Source organism: Miscanthus floridulus, chromosome 2 (genome assembly GCF_019320115.1).
Source record: "Miscanthus floridulus cultivar M001 chromosome 2, ASM1932011v1, whole genome shotgun sequence".
Taxonomy (NCBI): Eukaryota; Viridiplantae; Streptophyta; class Magnoliopsida; order Poales; family Poaceae; genus Miscanthus; species Miscanthus floridulus.
In genome coordinates, this window is record NC_089581.1 from 79,541,367 (window position 1) to 79,557,843 (window position 16,477).

Here is a 16,477-nt window from a genome sequence, read left to right on the forward strand (position 1 = left end):
CAAGGAAGTTTTTTGCAAGCGATATGTTCAGAGACGAGATAGAGGGTAGAGGCTCGGAAATACAATAAAAAAAGATTAAGAAGTGTAGATGCAAGTACTTTAGAAAAGGCCTCGATGGCCACAAGCGTTACGGTACAATAATAATCCTAATTTATTTACATGGCCCCTTTGGCCCAGGTCAGGGCTCAGGGTCTCCAGCGTCGGCAGATGGCGTGGGAGGAACCACCTCCTCTTCGAACAGCTTGGCTAGCGCCGTGCTAGGGCCCTCAGCCGCCTCCATCAGCTTCGTGACCTCCTCATCGGTCTCCTCGTCATCCTCGGCCAGGATGTAGCCGTTGCTGACGGCCTCGAGCTCGACGCCGGCGTAGTGCGAGGAGATGACGGCCAGGGCGCGCTTGACGCCCGTGTGCAGCGCCCCTTGGAGTCACTCGCGCACTTGGCCGCTCAATGCGATCAAGCGGCTCCTAAGGGAGCTGCCCGACTCGACCCCCTCAACCTCCAGGGCCTCGTAGATGGTATGGGCGGTGCTCTGCAGCGCGTTGTGCTCCCTGATATCCTCCTCGAGCACCGCCTGCACTGCGACAGAGGCCTCAGCTGCTCGGGAGACCTCCTTCTCCAACCCTGCGCCAAAACAAGTAGGATGGGGTTAAGCGCAAAAGAAAATAAGCCAAATAGGGGTGAAGCCCTACGGGAATCACCCTCGGCTTTCTCTTTCCAGCGTTGGACCTCGACCCGAGAGGCCTCGGTTTTCTCCTTCCAGCACTAGACCTCGACCCGAGAGGCCTCGGCCGCTCTAGAAGCCTCTGTCTCTAGCTCTGCATCACACCAGGGAGTTAGGGGTCGAACACAAGAAAAACAAATAAAACAAGGGGAACAGGACTCACCCTTGACCTTTCCCTTCTAGACCAAAGCCTCGGTCCAGGAGGCCTCGGCCACCTTGAGGGCCTCCGCCAGGGCGCCTTTCGTCAGCAGGTGCGCACCCTGCTCCGCCCCCAGCTCCCCAGTGATGGCCTTGGCAGAGGCCGTCAATTCTCCAGCCTAGGACCTAAAGGTGTCCCGCTCATCGGCCACCCGGGTCAGCTCCTCCTCCAGCTCCTTGATCCGTGCCGCCAAAGGGGCGGCCTACTCCCGAGCCATGGCCGCCTCGTCCATCATGTCGGCACAGCGAAGGCGGAGGTCCTCCACCTCCGCGCTCCGTGCCAACAGAAACTCGTTGGCATTGGCGAGCAGGTCCTTCTGCTGCTGGAGCTGATCCCAGACGTCCCTCTCCCGCCGGAGGAACAACGACTTCCTGAGGGACCGGGCCTTGAGCTCCTGGATAGGCAGAACAGGGGTCATGCACTATGAGAAAACTCAGAAAAAGACGACACCACACGAGAAAAGAAGACGTGTACCTAGGCAACGCCAGGCAGATCGTCAGCCATCACGGACAGTGCTGTCCACAGCGACCGCTCCGCCAGTTGGCGGTATTGCTCAAAAGTGCTCCAGCGCCCCCCTCGGCTGCGTCCTCGAGGGCGAACAGAGGCTCCCCCTTAGGGTCGTTCCGGCTCCGCCACAAGACACGCAGGTGATCCCACCCGCGGGGCTCGGGTTGTACCCGCACGAGGGCCGAGCTTCCCTTGTCAGAGGTTGGAGCTGGCTGCTCCACGGTACTGGCCGCTTCGGCATCCGCCACCCCCTTCCCCCAGGAAGTATCATCGGAGGAGATCGAATGGACCTCCACTTCTCGGGCGCTCTCCTGCGACGGTGGCGGGCCTTGGACCAGGGGCAGTACTGAGGCTGGCCCTGCCTTCGTCTCTGCTTCCTAGGCCGCCCGCTCTGCCGTGCCCACACCGGCCTCTGCCACCTCAGCCTCGGTGGCCCCGGGGGCTCCGGCCTCCGCCACCTCGGCCTCGGTGGTTCTAGACGCCCCGGCCTCCATCGCCTCAGCCTCGGAGGTCTTAGGGGCCTCGGCCTCGGCCTCGGTGGCCTCAGCGACTGAGGGCGCCTCGGCCCCATCTGACTCGCGGGCCTCGGCCTCGTAGGGCGTAGGCGCTTCCTCCCCCGCTTGTGTCGTGGCCGTCTCGGCAGCCTCTCCTTGGGCGACCGGCTCCTTCGGGTCGGCCCTCGCCGACGCCGCGCCACGTTGTATGGCGGCTTGCGCCTTCACCACCCATTGACCTTGAGCGCCTTACATGGCGCCAGGGTGGGCACTTCCGCCTGATGTTTTCGGCTGAGGGTAAAGCACTCACAAGATCAGCATATGACCAAGGGATGAGCGGGAGAGGCTACAGACATTGACAAAGCACTTACCTCGAGTGGAGACATAACCGCTTCTGCACCGCGTCCTTCGTCCTCCGCAACGGCGGCGGCGGTGGTGGAGGCGCGGCCTCCATGTCCGCCGGTGTCGGCCGGCCCTCGCTGGACTCCGGCGCCCCCTCGACCCTCTGCGGAGGTGGTCGCGTCGCCCTCGCCGCCACCTGCTCCACCTCCGCCATCGAGCCCACCGGGCTGACGGTGCGCTTCCCTAACGCCCGTGCCTCGGGCGTGTTGGCCTCGGCCTCGGGGTGGGCGATCGCCAGCCCTGAGGCGCCCTCCCCTCCTCCTCCTAGGAATGCCGGGCCTCTCGCCGACGTCCCGAGCGCCGTCCCCCTGATGTCAGGGAGATGGTCCAGGGGACCCCGCCCCACCTCGCTCTCGTCATCTTCGCCCGAAGAGTCCGTCGACAGTGACGACGATGGAGATGCCTCCACCGGGAGACCATCCTGCCTCTGCTACCGGCGGCGTTTCTCTAGCTCCTCGCGCTCAAGGTTCTTCCTCTTGCGCTTTGCCTCCTTGGTGTCCTTCTGCTTGTTTTGCACCTCGGCATGCACCCAGTTCACCGCCCACCGCTCTGCGTCCTCGAGAACGGGCAGCGGGGAGGCTCGCACGTCCCTCATCCCCTACGGGGATGGCAAACACAAATAAGGGAACAGGAAAACACGAGGAGCGAGGAGGCCTCGGGGGCCGCAGCGGCGTGTGACTTACCAAAGAGAGGTACCCTCGTGATGGGCGCATCGCGAATGGGGTCAGACCACCGCTCCTCAGCCGCCCCTCCACCGTCTCTCTCACCCGACGTAGAATCTTCTCATCAGAGAGGGCGATGGCGGACATCCGGATGCCCTCGATTGGCTCATCCGGTGTCATGTCGAACAGGCACCGCCGCCAAGCCATCAGCGGCAGCACCCTCCGACGGTGGAAGGCCACCACGACCATAGCTGCCATAAGGCCGCGGCTACGTAGCCTCTCCAGCCCCTCTAGGAGTGGCTGCAGCTTGGGTTGGTCGACCAATGGGACACCGTACCTCCACTTCTCCGGCTGGCTCTCCACGACCTGCCCGGTGTAGGGGGGAAGTCTGCCATCATCGTTGCAGAGGTAGAACTAGCTGTTGTACCAGCGACGGTTGGACGACGCGAGTTGGGCCGGGATGTAGAGGTGCTGCCGGTCTTGGCGCACTTGGAGAGTGCAGCCGCCAGCCCTCATCGCCTTCCTCGTGCCCGTCGTGCCCGTCGGCTTGGTGGTGAACCCCGCCCAAAAGAGGTGGAGCCATAGCTCCCAGTGGGGGGCAATGCCTAGGTACCCCTCGCAGACGGTGATGAAGATGGCCGCCTACGCGATGGAGTTGGGGTTGAAGTTGTGGAGGTCCACGCCATAGTAGTGCGGGAGCGCCCGCATGAACCGGTCCGCCGGGAGGCTGAGACCGCGCTCATGGAAGGACACGAAGCTCACGATGTAACCATCGCATGGCCTTGGCTCCGGCTCACCCCTAGAGCAATCCACTCCGGTCTATTGGGGTCGGTAACCGGGTGGAGGAGGCCGTCGTCGACAAGCGACTACAGCGTCTCCACGGACATGTCAGACGAACCCCAAGGGTCCGCCTGAATGACAGTAGCGCCACTGGCCATGAGTGCGGTGGAGAATGCGGCCACGGTGGTAAGGCGAGCTCTCTCTCTCTCCTTCTCACTCTCTCCCCCTTCTCCCTTCTTCTCCCCAGCGCTCTCTGTTCTTAGCAATGGCTCAAGGACAGAAAGGGCGAATGCAGGCTAGGTAAGGAGGAAAGGGGCGAGGCTCGTCACATATTTATGAGGGAAGGGGGAAAAACGGACGGGCGATGAAACCGGGGAAGTTTCCCTCAGATCTGGCACAGTTAATCCAGATCTGATTAAACCACCCACGCATCCACCTTTTCCTCATTAACCGCGCATGCACAGTAATGTCCCATCCATAGACAACGCGTCACATCCGACCGCAGCAATGGCAGGTGTCGTTCCGTCTCCCCGAGAAACCGCCTCAAAAGGCGCACCTGCCATTGTCAGCCGATGGGAGGGGAATATCCCCCCACCCAATTCCTTTTAGATGAAGGAACTGGGCACCGAGCCTGTTACGGTCTAGGGGTTCGAAGGCTGGGCCCCCGAGGGTCTCGACAGCCACCCCAGGACAAACAGAGTCAGGGATGACTATGGGCGAGCCCGTACATGGCTGAGGCCCAAGCAAGCAATTGCTTGGGATGCCCTAAGTCGTGTTCGAGACCGGCAGGGAAGTTTCTGAATGGGATCCCACCGTAGGGAGGCACCGAGCCCCTGGGGGCAATCGAACAGCCCTGGGACCCACTAGAGAAGCCCTCTGGTACTTTTGGAGTGCGTCTCTGGACCGCTAGCCGACCCCTATCGAATGGGGCACGGGCCTCCACTCGGACTTACCCGATAACAGCTCACCGGAAGTGTCACCGCTCGCGCCCATCGAGGGTAGCCTGGTATATTCCACCCCTCCTTCTAAACAAAAAGGATGCGCGAGGGTCGTACAAAAAAGACAGGGAAACTCCTGATCGCCCTCTCGCTCCGTGCAGAGGCTTAGGGGCTCTCCCTACAACCAAGCCGAGACCCAGCGACTCAAACTCGCACTCGAGGGCTCGGCAAACAACCCCTCCTTCCGAACGAAAAGGATGCGCGAGGGTCGTACAAAAAAGACATGGAAACTCCTGAACGCCCTCTTGCTCCGCGCAGAGGCTCGGGGGCTCTTCCTGCAACTAGGTCAAAGCCTAGCAACCTGAACTCATGGGGCAAAATGCGATAAAAGGCACCGAGCCTGTTACGGTCCAGGGGTTCGAAGGCTGGGCCCCCGAGGGTTTCGATAGCCGCCCTAGGACAAACAGAGTCAGAATGACTATGGGCGAGCCCGTACATGGCTGAGGCCCAAGCAAGCAATTGCTTGGGATGCCCTAAGTCGTGTCTGAGACCGACAGGGAAGTCTCTGAATGGGATCCCACCGTAGGGAGGCACCGAGCCCCTGGGCCAATCGAACGGCCCTGGGACCCACTAGAGAAGCCCTCTGGTACTTTTGGAGTGCGTCTCTGGACCACCAGCCAACCCCTATCAAATGGGGGCACGGGCCTCCACTTGGACTTACCCGATAACAGCTCACCGGAGGTGTCATAGCTCGCGCCCACCGAGGGTAGCCTGGCATGCTCCACCCCTCCTTCCGAATGAAAAAGATGCGTGAGGGTCACACAAAAAAGACAGGGAAGCTCCTGACCGCCATCTTGCTCCTAGCAGAGGCTCGGGGGCTCTTCGTGCAACCAAGCCGAGACCCAGCGACCCGAACTCGCACTCATGGGCTTGGCAAACGCAGTAGAACCCCTCGCACAACATGAGAAAAGCCCCTGGAGGAATAAATCCACTCCTCCAGGGCCTCGGGGGCTACACCTGGCGGGTGTGCTCGCGCACACCCACCGAGGCCTCGAGTACGAAACACCATCCCGCCAGTTGCTGCCGCGATCCAAGTCTCATCAAAACCTCAGGGAGAGCACTCACACTCTCCCCAAGGCTCGGGGGCTACTGTCGGGTACCATAAAAAGGGGTCCCCTAAGCGAGAACCGAAAAAATCGCTTAGACCCTGTCAAAATCAAAGCCAAGAGACAACTACTGGCTAAACCCCACCTTGTCTGAGGCTACCTATTCTCCGCCTCGCTCGAGGCCTCGCACGAAAGGCCTCGGACGGGTTACCGATTCTCTGTCTCGCTCGAGGCCATGCACGTAAGGCCTCGGATGGGGAACCGATTCTCCGTCTCGCTCGAGGCCCCGCATGTAAGGCCTCAGACGAGGTGCCGATTCTCCGTCTCGCTCGAGGCCGGCTCGGCAACAACCCCATCGCCTCCGCCTCGACCGACGTCCCTGACAGAACATCACGTCCAACTAATGCGACCAACCACTCCCGCGACGTCAGCTGGACAATGGCTCGACACAGCGGAGCGACTGACAAAATGGGAGTCGCATCAACACCATGCCGTCCGGGATGGGACGGGGTAGGGGTTACCGGCCGCTGTGCTCGGTACTGTGCCCATGACTGACGCCCGCACTGCACTGTGCTACCTAACCCCTGCTCCAAGAACAATGCGGCGTGGGGAATCTAGGTCACTGTAGCCTTGGAATTAGTGTACAGGACCAACTGCTCCCTCCGAGCCTCGGCAATCCACTTCAGGGTCTCGGCAGCCTCGGGATTCGCGCCCGTCGAGCCCCCTACGATGGCTCGGCCTTGGCACCAACTAAGCCTCGGCTCTTTACACTGTCAACACACAGCGACCGACATGACGTCCGCCATGCCCTGTGTCAAGCTATCTCTAGAGCTCCCACGTCGCACAAGATCGGGCGTGACCGGCGTGTCGCTCCAGTGCATCAAGGACAAGACCACTTCGTCGACCATGCCGCCACAATGACAAGCTACAGGGCTTGGAAACGCCACCTCCGCTCATAGGACTCCGCGTAGCGAACACATGTATCACCCCTGTCCCCCCTTCAACTATAAAAGGGAGTGACCGGGGCCGTTTCTAGACATGTTGACACGGGACACAGAAAGGCGAACACGCTCACACGCACTCAGGCATAGACGAACTCACAAGATATACGAACACACACAGCGCTCTGTAACTCACTCTCCCTCGTTGCTTGAGATGAACATCTCAAGCAATTCACATCGCTCAACGCAGAGACTTGGGACTAGATCCCTCTCTCGTCCTACTTGTAACCCCTACTACAAGCACCTCGGTGCAAGGAATACGAGATCGCTCTCTCAGACTGGACGTAGGGAACCTATTGTCTGAACCAGTATAAACCTTGTGTCTCTTTTCATCACCATCCGGGATTAGGAACACGCAGTACAAATTCACTAGTTGGTTGAGGGCTCGCCGGTCCAAAACACCGACACATACCTTAGTGGCTTACTGGCTTAGGCTCAATAGTCAATACTCAATGAGTCAATAGACAGCTTATTCCTAGTTCCTACAGCAAGGATTGACAGTTTGTCAATATTCATTGTCAATAGACAGCAAGCAGTTCATCAAAATAATAGAAAATAGCAAGTTGACACTTATCTGGATGATTTCAGCCACCTCCCATCTATGAACAGACCATAGCAGGTAGGAATTATAAATTTTAAAGCACAAACAAGTGGACAGGACAGCAGTACAAGTACACAACACAATTCATAAATAAAGCTCTTGTTCAGAGAGCACATAGTTCTCACAAAAAAAGAAAAACACAGTCACACAGCAACGGTTCATAAGTTTAAGACATACATGAATGCATCAAAAGATAAACCATGACATGATAAAGAGGCCCCACTACCATATCCTCTTTCTTCTTCAATAGGGTTCCAAATAATCATCCTCAACTTCATCAAACTCTTCTTCTTCATAGTCAAATTCTTCTCCTTCATAAAGCTGTCTCACTCTTGCAGTTCTACGCAGCTCAAGTTGTTCTTCTGCTCCCATTACATCTCCAATAACAGATCAAGGTATCACTGTACCTTCCATCTCATCTTCCTCATCTCTATAGACAACTAATGCACAATCATCTCCATCCTCATGCAGAAAACCTTGAGCTTCAGTTGTTTCATTAGACAAGAAAACATCACTGATTTTCTTTGACTTGATATTTTCTTTCTTATTAATCAGCTTGTTGTTGAATTGAATAAAGACCAATTTATTGAGTCGGGTTGTAGTAAGCCTATTTCTCTTCTTAGTGTGGTTCTACAAAATAAATATGAGAGCATAACTATTTCGGTATTTCCATTCCTGTAACTGTAAGTTCAGTGCTGATTGCTGAAATCTGGACATTAGATAGGGACTAACCATTTTAAATGTACTTCAATTTCTTTCACAACCAGAAGAGCTTGATGTCAGAGATAGGATCCTTGTTGCCATCTTCTGTAAAGCTGGTGTTTCAGTTCCATACAGCCACCACCAAGATGCTGAAATAAATGAGCAGCAACTCTGTAATATTAGTTACAATAGATGCAAATAGCAAACTGTGTAACAGCCATGTAATATGAGTTACCTCTACCTGGGTTGTAATCAAAATTTTCACAAGTCTTTGCAAGCTTCTTGTTAAATGGTCCTTCTCTATTCTGAAACTTCTTTAGTTCAGTGTTGACAGTATGATCTTGCTTGTCCTCATCATGATGATAAAAAGTCTCTACACAGCTGATAAATCCTTCCGTTATTGTGACATCTTCAAAGATTGATGGGTTACCATAACTGTAGTATGGATTTAGCAGATAGGTAGTCAAATGCAATGGAGAATCAAGTCTTCCTTTCATCTTCCTTGTGCCGCCGAGGCGCTCCGCCCGCCTAGGGGTCCGCCTACCCCCGTAGGGCAGGCGGGAATCCCTCGCCTAGCGATTAGTCGCGCCTAGGCAGGGATGAGGCGTCGCCTTACCACAATCACAACAATTAAACAAAGACCTGGAAGGCCGGAACCTTGAGTTGAGAGTAATTAAAGGGAAATCGTACCCCCAGGGATAAGAACTACACGAGCTAGCTCGGCTGAATTAATCGTGTACCTATCGCACATTCGCACTGTGAAACAAAGATACGTTTCTTGGTCATCTGTGTATGAGAGAGAGAAGAGGGGGAGGGGGTTTCGTTCATCGCCTGGGTTATGCGGAGGCGGCCTCGGCGGGAGGACCCATGGACGTACGGATCGCCCGGCTTCACCTCCACAGCTGCAAAGCATGAGGTTCAGAAGAAAAAAAAGATGGATCAGGCCATAGATAGAGCCCCGGACTCCCGGTGAACTAAAAAAAATTGATCGGCCATGGAAAGCTAGCAGGTGATTGGAGTCCTTACCCCAGAAGGCCATGCGTTCTTGATCGGATCGGAGGTTGCTGGGAGCCTGAGACTGGGAGGAGCCAACGATGTGGCGATGCTATTAATCCAGCACCATGACTCCAGGAGGAAGGGGAAGAGTCTGCTCCTACTTGCCTATATTTATACTTGTATTTGCGATTGCACTCGTGGTTGATTGGTTGCCTCTCTGGTACGCACGGTTTACGAGGTGAGACTGTAGTCCAGCAATAAGGCTGTGTTTAGTTCGTGAATTTTGGGAATTTGGCTACGGTAGCACTTTCGTTTTTATTTGACAATTAGTGTTTAATCATGGACTAATTAGGCTCAAAACATTCGTCTCGCAATTTCCAACCAAACTGTGTAATTAGTTTTTTTTTCGTCTATATTTAATGTTCCATGCACATATCGCAAGATTCGATGTGATGGCTACTATAGCACTTTTTGGAAATTTGGTTGGGAACTAAACAAGCACTAACTCTATGTGAGACGTACTGGCGTATTCGGTACGGGCGTATTCGGCTGATTTGGATTGTTTCAGCTTATTTTCTCACAAAATATTATTAAATCATTTAAAATCAGTCGAGCTACCGTGGACGAGTGTACCTGGTCTAGATCCGAAAAAATCGCAAGACCAGCGTAACTTTTAATCCGCTTTCCCCGTTAATTATCCGGCCATCCGCTCCTCTAATGATTATTTAATTAATATTCACATCCTACAATATACAACTAAAAAAACAAAAAAGTAAGACTATTTTTTCGTGCGACTATTTTAGGTCGTCTTCGCTCCGCCTTCCCTGCGATACCCGCCTCCCGTCCGCAATCACCGCCGCCACCCACCATGCGACCCGCTGGATCCCACGGACCGCCGCGACGAGTGCCGCTCCCCATCCCCATCCCCGCACCACTGTCGCCCTCGCCCCTCGCGCGTCCAGCGTCCGTGGCCGTCGAGCGGCCGCCGTCCTCACCGTCACACTTTCCTCCCGTGGCCCTAGGTCTCGATCTCCCTCCCCTCGCTCTGCCCTTGCGCTCGTCGCGCCCGCGCCATCGTCGTCGCGCCCGCGCCATCGTCGTCGCCCGAGTCCCGAGATCCCAAGATCCAGCTCTGCTTCTCATCGCGAGATCCCACTCGCTCCCCCTCCCCCGAGCGTGCGCTCCCCCTCATGAAATCCCACTCGCTCTCCCGTGCGTGTGCTCCCCCTCGCGAGATCCCGCCGTGCGGCCACCGCAGGAGCCACGGTCGGGCCTCGGCATCCTAGCCCCACGCGCGTAGGAGCAGTGGGGATCGAAGCGGGGTATGAGCCTGTGCGAAAGGCGGGGCCGGTGACCATGACCGGCATGCTGCTCGTGCTCCACGAGACGGAGGCTGAGCGGGAGGGGGCGGATCGGGCTGCTACAACCCCTACATCGTGCCCTCCGCCGCCGCCTCGCCACCGGCGCCATGAACAACGCGGTGCCCCACGCGGCGGGTCCCCGCGGCAGTGCCAGCGTCCGCATCCCAGCACCATGCCGTAGCAGCCGTGGCCGTGGGGGCCAGAGCGGGGTTCGAGCCGACGCGGAAGGCATGGCCCGTAAGAGCATGTGTGTCTCGTGCTCCATGAGACAGATGTCAAGCAGGAGCCGCCGATCTGCGGCATGTTTGCCTTCTTCGACACCGCGGGACATGGGCTCGACTAGGCGCAGATCCAGGCGGGCATCGATGCACTGCAGGTGCCCGCCGAGTGCAAAGTACGTGAGGTCGCTGCCTTGCCTGGCTGCCAAGTTCAAGAGCGAATCCTTCGTCCAGCAGTGCGGTGGCAAGAGCGGTGACACCTGCAAGTAAGCATTCCATCACATAATCACCCTGCCTGGGTTCTGGTAGCCGTAGCTAACACGCTAATAAATTTAGTTGTACATTAGCTGGAATTCAGATTTCATAGTGTAAATTCTACTACGATGTTGAGGATTTTCAGGAACCAACTGTTATGCTTAGCTTCAGCTCAAATAGAGGGTTACTGGGTTCGGTAGATGATTACTAGGTTGGGGCCCCTTAATCTGGAATTTCTTGCTTTTTCATTTGTTGGTCCCTTGCACATGTAGGAAAACGACATTATGATGCATGTGGCATGTATTATCATTTCACCTGAATGAGAAAAGGTTTGATTAAAACAAGAAATTTAGAGTCAATGCTCTCTGGTGATACTAAGTTACCCTGTAAATGAACCTCTGAACTCTAATTCCCAAAAATAGCAGACCATACTAAGTTACCCTGTAAATGAACCTCTATCTTCCCCTTTGCGCAGGTTATTGGTCGCCATTGACAGGTCCACCGATGTGGTGTCGTTCCTGTCCGTGAGGCAATGGAGATGGACACACGTGCACGCAGCGGACATAAGCCACTGGGATGCAGCCCTGCAGCAAGGTATGCTTCCTTTTTAATAATCTAGGCGCGAAATTAGAATTCTCCAATCACGAGTGAAAAACATTCCATAAAGTGATTGCCCAATCTATCCTCACCTATTGATTGAGTTGTTGGAGTAAACTTGGATGCATTCATTTATGAAAATACATGTAGCTTCAAAGTTACGGTATTTATTTGTTACAAATAAATAATGTATCGCGGTCTCCTTGCATTGCACAGGCGAGGGTAAGACTTGCCACTGACACCATTCCCCAGACCCCGCACAGAGCGGGACTCTCTGCACTGAGTATGACCCTTTATTTGTTACAGATAAAAGATGTATAACCATAGATTTTTCTTATCAGCTCACCTTATGACTTCCAGTGATCATGGTGTCTGAGAGATTTTATAACTTTTCCACACCAGTTGAAATGGATCCTTAATTAGGATATGTTATTAATGAAAAAATAGATTGCAGTCTATACATTTTAGTGTCATATTGTCATATATCAATGAGCTCTTTTCTTAAATGATTTATCGATGAAGATAAAGAGCTATTGCATGCTACATTGTTCATGCACTATGCTATTTCTCTCAAATGATTTGATCTTTCAACGCTCCAACTAAAGTAGAAACAAACAGTGCATGTCTACTACTGTAGAGAGAAGGCAGGATTCCAACCACGGCACAACTCATGGATAGATGAGGTACTCATCCTTTTTTGTTTTCTCGTCAGCTCATTGTTTACCTACATATCCTCAGCTCATTGTTCATCCTTTTTGGTTATTAAGATTGTGTGCTCAAAATATGCTTCTCTATGAAAAAAAAGAAATATTCATGGTACAAATACTTGGAATTATATGCTTCTCCATTAGAACTTAGACAACCCCTATTTCTATACCTTGAATTATATGATAGCGCAACGATTCTTCTATACTTTGAATTTTGCTCGGCTTGTTTGTCAATACATGACACCGGGCTGTATGAGTTTTGTTCATGAAAAAAACATTTATCAAAGTAAATGATAGTTCAACCATGGTGTATACATTGAAACTTCATCTTCAAAGGATAGCTTTTCAAACAACACTGAATTGTTTCATTGCTGTAGCTTGTAGGGTCCCTTTTTCAGAAAAGTATTGCTTGTGCATGGTTTCTCTCAAAGGTGAGTGCTTCTATCAATCTATTACCTGAATATTGTTGCGTACTCATACTTAAAGATCTCACATGTGTGTTCATACAAAGTTGCATGTTGATCATCCATTGAACGCTCTTAGGCCATCCTCAAATTGAGAGTTCAAACCAGAAATATTAGTGCGTGATGCATAACATGTTGTCATTGCCCGCATCAGATTTATGTACTTGGTACCTTATTAACCTTTGCATTTGCTGCAGTTTAGGGACTTGGTGCATAAACACTTTAGTATTTCCTAGGTCTGTTGTACCCATGATCTATCAGGCTGTCTTCATACCTTGCATTTGCATATATTACATTGCCGTACTTCTAATATATTGCATATACTTTCTTGGTTTGTTTTGGACTGTAGTAACATCTTGATATGAACAAGATTCCTGAAACAGACCATAAACTTTAAGGAGATCGGTTTGTCCAACAGGGAAAACACTTACCTACCAGACTCATTTTTATTTCATGTGAAAAATTTATATGCACATGTGGTGTTTCCTTGTGGTGTTTGTGGCTCCAATTCTGCATCTATTGTTTACATTGGATGTATATTGATTGAAAAATCAGATTTTACAACACCTGTTGTTTATTGATGCTACTGTTTCTTCCCTTTTCAAATTCTTTTGTTTTCTCTACAGTAGACTCTATGCCTCCGTTACACCGAGCAAAGCATTCAGCTCTTTGCACGTGTCACAGGTCACTCCCTATTTTTAGAATCACGCTGTTTACGTTCGGATGTGTACTGATTGGAGAACCAACCAAATCCTACATCATTTGTTATTTCCTGACAATGCTATTTATTGACTTCTTAGATCTTTTTTCTTTTCATAGCAGACTTTGGATTTCCATTACAGCAACCACAACTTACCAGCACACGCGCGCAGGTTACTGCCTATTTTCCGTTCTATACGGCATGTGCATACACTTTGATGTCTCATCTCCTTCTATCTATTTATTTTTTATACGCTGTGATGTATATATACTACGGGTTATATAGTTTCTCACTGAATGCTACTTCTAATTTTCTCTAAATACTTGAGAAGACTACCCTAGAGGCATGTAAGATTACAAAGGAAGAATATTTGGGAGCCTCAGCGGTGCCTTTCATGGTTCTGTTTACACATGTTTGGTTTCCAATGAGTAGGTTATTATTATGACCATGGCCACTGCTTGTGCATGCTCCTTGCTTTATATTCCTGTTTACTTATGCGAGTATTCTTATAGCCATCTCTCTGTAGGCATGTGGGTTCACAGTACTGTAACATAATACAAACATGATAAATACGCTCCACTATGGCCTTATATTGCTATTGCCTTTCTAGAATAGCGCAAATCAGGTCTGTGCTGCCGCTGGGTGATGACTTGGACTAGGTGTGTACCACTGTGCTCATCTCATTGGTTCTTCAATTTAATGCTATTGTTGATCGATTTAGTTGATTTATAGACCCACCTATGAATTTGCATTTTCCAAGCCATTGCGGTCGACCTGTGTGCCTCTGACCATGCCACGCATTATGGCCCCTTGTCGTTGTTTGGGGCAGAAGCAGCCGCCGCTCACAGTGTGCTACCTGTGTAGAGGAGATGTGCTCCTTCTGTTTACTACAGGTACTGGTACAATCCCTAGTTGGGGATTTTTTAAAGTGTTCAGTTTTTAAAGTTTTTTTGTTGTTCCCCAAATTAATTAAATCTGTAATAAAACCACTACTTACATGACACTGTTGTGAATTAAAAACTGGATTGTCAGGCAGTCAACTTACATCTTCGTTAGAACCATTCCAAATATATGTGCTTTACTGGTTTGGGTGGTTGCAGCTTGTGTAGTAGACGAAGCACACACAAAAATATTCATGTTTCTTCTTCTCTGATATTTTTTCAGGTGTCACATTTTTTCTCTGGTTCATTGTGTGCTTATTCTATTCATAGACTTGTGTTCTTAAGTTCTTCAGTGAGGCTAACGCAAATTTGCTGCTCCTAATAAAGATTTCTTGGTTTATCTTCTCAGCTTCCTAGAAATAGAAATTCCTAGAAATTGATTTTTCATAGTCATAACTATTTCAATAATCATCGGTTCATTTTCGTAGTGGGACAGCTTAAATTGTGGAATCATTTGTATTTATATTCGCGGCGTTTGTGGAGGTGACTAACGAAACTGTGCAACTTAGATGACTGCACAATTATTGTCCAAATCTTTGGAGACAAAACTATTTGCTTTGGTTAGTGTGGTTAATGCAGCGATGATGCCTTGCTATAGCTTCTTGGTCTGTGATTTGTGAATTGTTGATACATAGAGTGCTAAATATATTCCCATAGATATATTTTGTGCATAAAAAATATATTTCAGTCATATCATATATATCATCAACTAACTATAGATTATCTATCATCTACACAGATCACGATACAAGTCCATTGTTCCTAAACAATCAGCTCAAGGATCTTAAGCAACCTTGTGAGGTTTGTTTCTCATTCCGACAAGGCAATTTGTTAATTACTTTTACTATATTTTTTGCCCTCCTGCATCACGTGGTTATGGCTTTTCAAGTAATGAAACAATTGGTGGGAGTGGTGGTTTTCCTCAAGGAAGGCGGTGCCCAAGGAACTCAGAAAGGGCTTTGATTCCATGGTATTGTTAATTGGTTGGATGCTTTGGAAGGAACGCACCGAGAGAACGTTCAGCAACAAAACCAGGACAGTGGTGCGGCTGCTTCAGGATATGATCGACAAAGGAACTCTTTGGGATATGGCAGGCTTCAGACAGCTCTGGCGGTTCTTACATCGGTCGTAGTTTAGTGTCCCTGTCTTGTAATGGTTTGTATTCCTTTGGCCCTGTCCATTTGGTAATCCTTGGATTACCAGAGTTTGTATTTGTTTAAACTCTGCTTCCTCTTAATGAAATACGTAACTCGTGGTACGATCGAGAAAAAAAGGCTCTATTGTTGGATTACAACCTTGTTCTGAACATTGGAGCTGCAATTGTTTTTTCATATATAGTTATGTTATGGTGCAATAGCATTGGGGTGGCAAATTGTACTTATGCACATACTTGTGTCAAGTAAAAGTTGACCATTTTCAGCAGTCGCTTGCAACTTTTAAGTGTCTGTCATTTATGTGATGTTAGGTTCAGTCGGTTAGCCCTAACCTCTATTTAGACAACAATACTAGGTTGTTCACATACTGGACTGTAAGTCTCACAAATTCAGTTTCTCTTGCTCATATTATTAATGTTTCAGTACTTGATTAGCAGATATTCTAGCGCAATGATGCATCATCTCATTCATTGTTGCATTGCTTTGCTATTGTCTATTATGCCGAGTGATTCATACCAGGCTACAAGATGCTGCAAAGGGTGCCAATGGTATCCCTACTCTCCTTACTATTCTTGTTCTATTGCTTGCCGGACTCATCCATTTAGTTCCTCTGGTTCTGAAGCTCTAAGTGTGATTCAGCTCCAGAGTATAGCAGCATGTTGGTTCCTTCATGGTAATTCATGTTTTAGAGATATTAAAAGAACGCATGAAAATTTATTGTTTTTTAGTAACAATTTAATGCGCTCATATTTACACTATCGTGGTACAATTTTTTTTCCCATTGCAACGCATGGGTATCTCCTATCTTCTCTCCTACAACTAAAAAGAACAAAAGTAAGACAATTTTTGGTGCGATTTTTTTGGGTCGCTCTTCTCTTCTGTCCGTGGGATACCGCGGCTCCAACCTCGCCACCCCGCGCGCGTTCAAAAGGAAACCTCGTGCCGGACGAACCAAAAGAAAACCTCCGCCT

The 16,477-nt window shown here is 50.7% G+C and overlaps 2 protein-coding genes and 1 long non-coding RNA gene across 15 annotated transcripts; 1 reads left to right on the forward strand and 2 right to left on the reverse strand.

The window, feature by feature from the left end:
- Window positions 1-1,804: 1,804 nt before the first annotated feature.
- Window positions 1,805-2,477, reverse strand: LOC136536746 (induced stolen tip protein TUB8-like). Its single transcript, XM_066528937.1, has 2 exons — window positions 2,306-2,477; window positions 1,805-2,169 (listed from the first exon to the last, which is right to left on the reverse strand). Exons 1-2 carry the CDS (start codon window positions 2,475-2,477, stop codon window positions 1,805-1,807), a joined length of 537 nt encoding a protein of 178 aa, XP_066385034.1.
- A 5,044-nt stretch (window positions 2,478-7,521) lies between these two features.
- On the reverse strand, window positions 7,522-9,230 carry LOC136539165 (uncharacterized). Its single transcript, XR_010779560.1, has 4 exons — window positions 9,140-9,230; window positions 8,355-9,015; window positions 8,144-8,262; window positions 7,522-8,041 (listed from the first exon to the last, which is right to left on the reverse strand). It is a non-coding gene; the product is annotated as an uncharacterized lncRNA (long non-coding RNA).
- Window positions 9,231-9,952: 722 nt separating this feature from the next.
- On the forward strand, window positions 9,953-15,715 carry LOC136526427 (uncharacterized). Of its 13 annotated transcripts, XM_066519105.1 has the most exons (10): window positions 9,953-10,954; window positions 11,419-11,537; window positions 12,159-12,223; window positions 12,625-12,678; window positions 13,341-13,395; window positions 13,534-13,583; window positions 14,027-14,070; window positions 14,144-14,304; window positions 15,092-15,153; window positions 15,242-15,715. In XM_066519105.1, the coding sequence occupies exons 1-10, from the start codon at window positions 10,578-10,580 to the stop codon at window positions 15,242-15,244; spliced, it is 990 nt and encodes a 329-aa protein (XP_066375202.1). In that variant the 5' UTR covers window positions 9,953-10,577; the 3' UTR covers window positions 15,245-15,715. The 13 variants fall into 13 exon arrangements, 10 of the variants coding, with proteins under 10 accessions (XP_066375202.1, XP_066375194.1, XP_066375221.1 ...); XR_010776549.1 differs by lacking the exon at window positions 15,242-15,715 and having other exon boundaries at window positions 14,172-14,304; XM_066519097.1 differs by having other exon boundaries at window positions 15,092-15,715.
- Window positions 15,716-16,477: the final 762 nt, after the last annotated feature.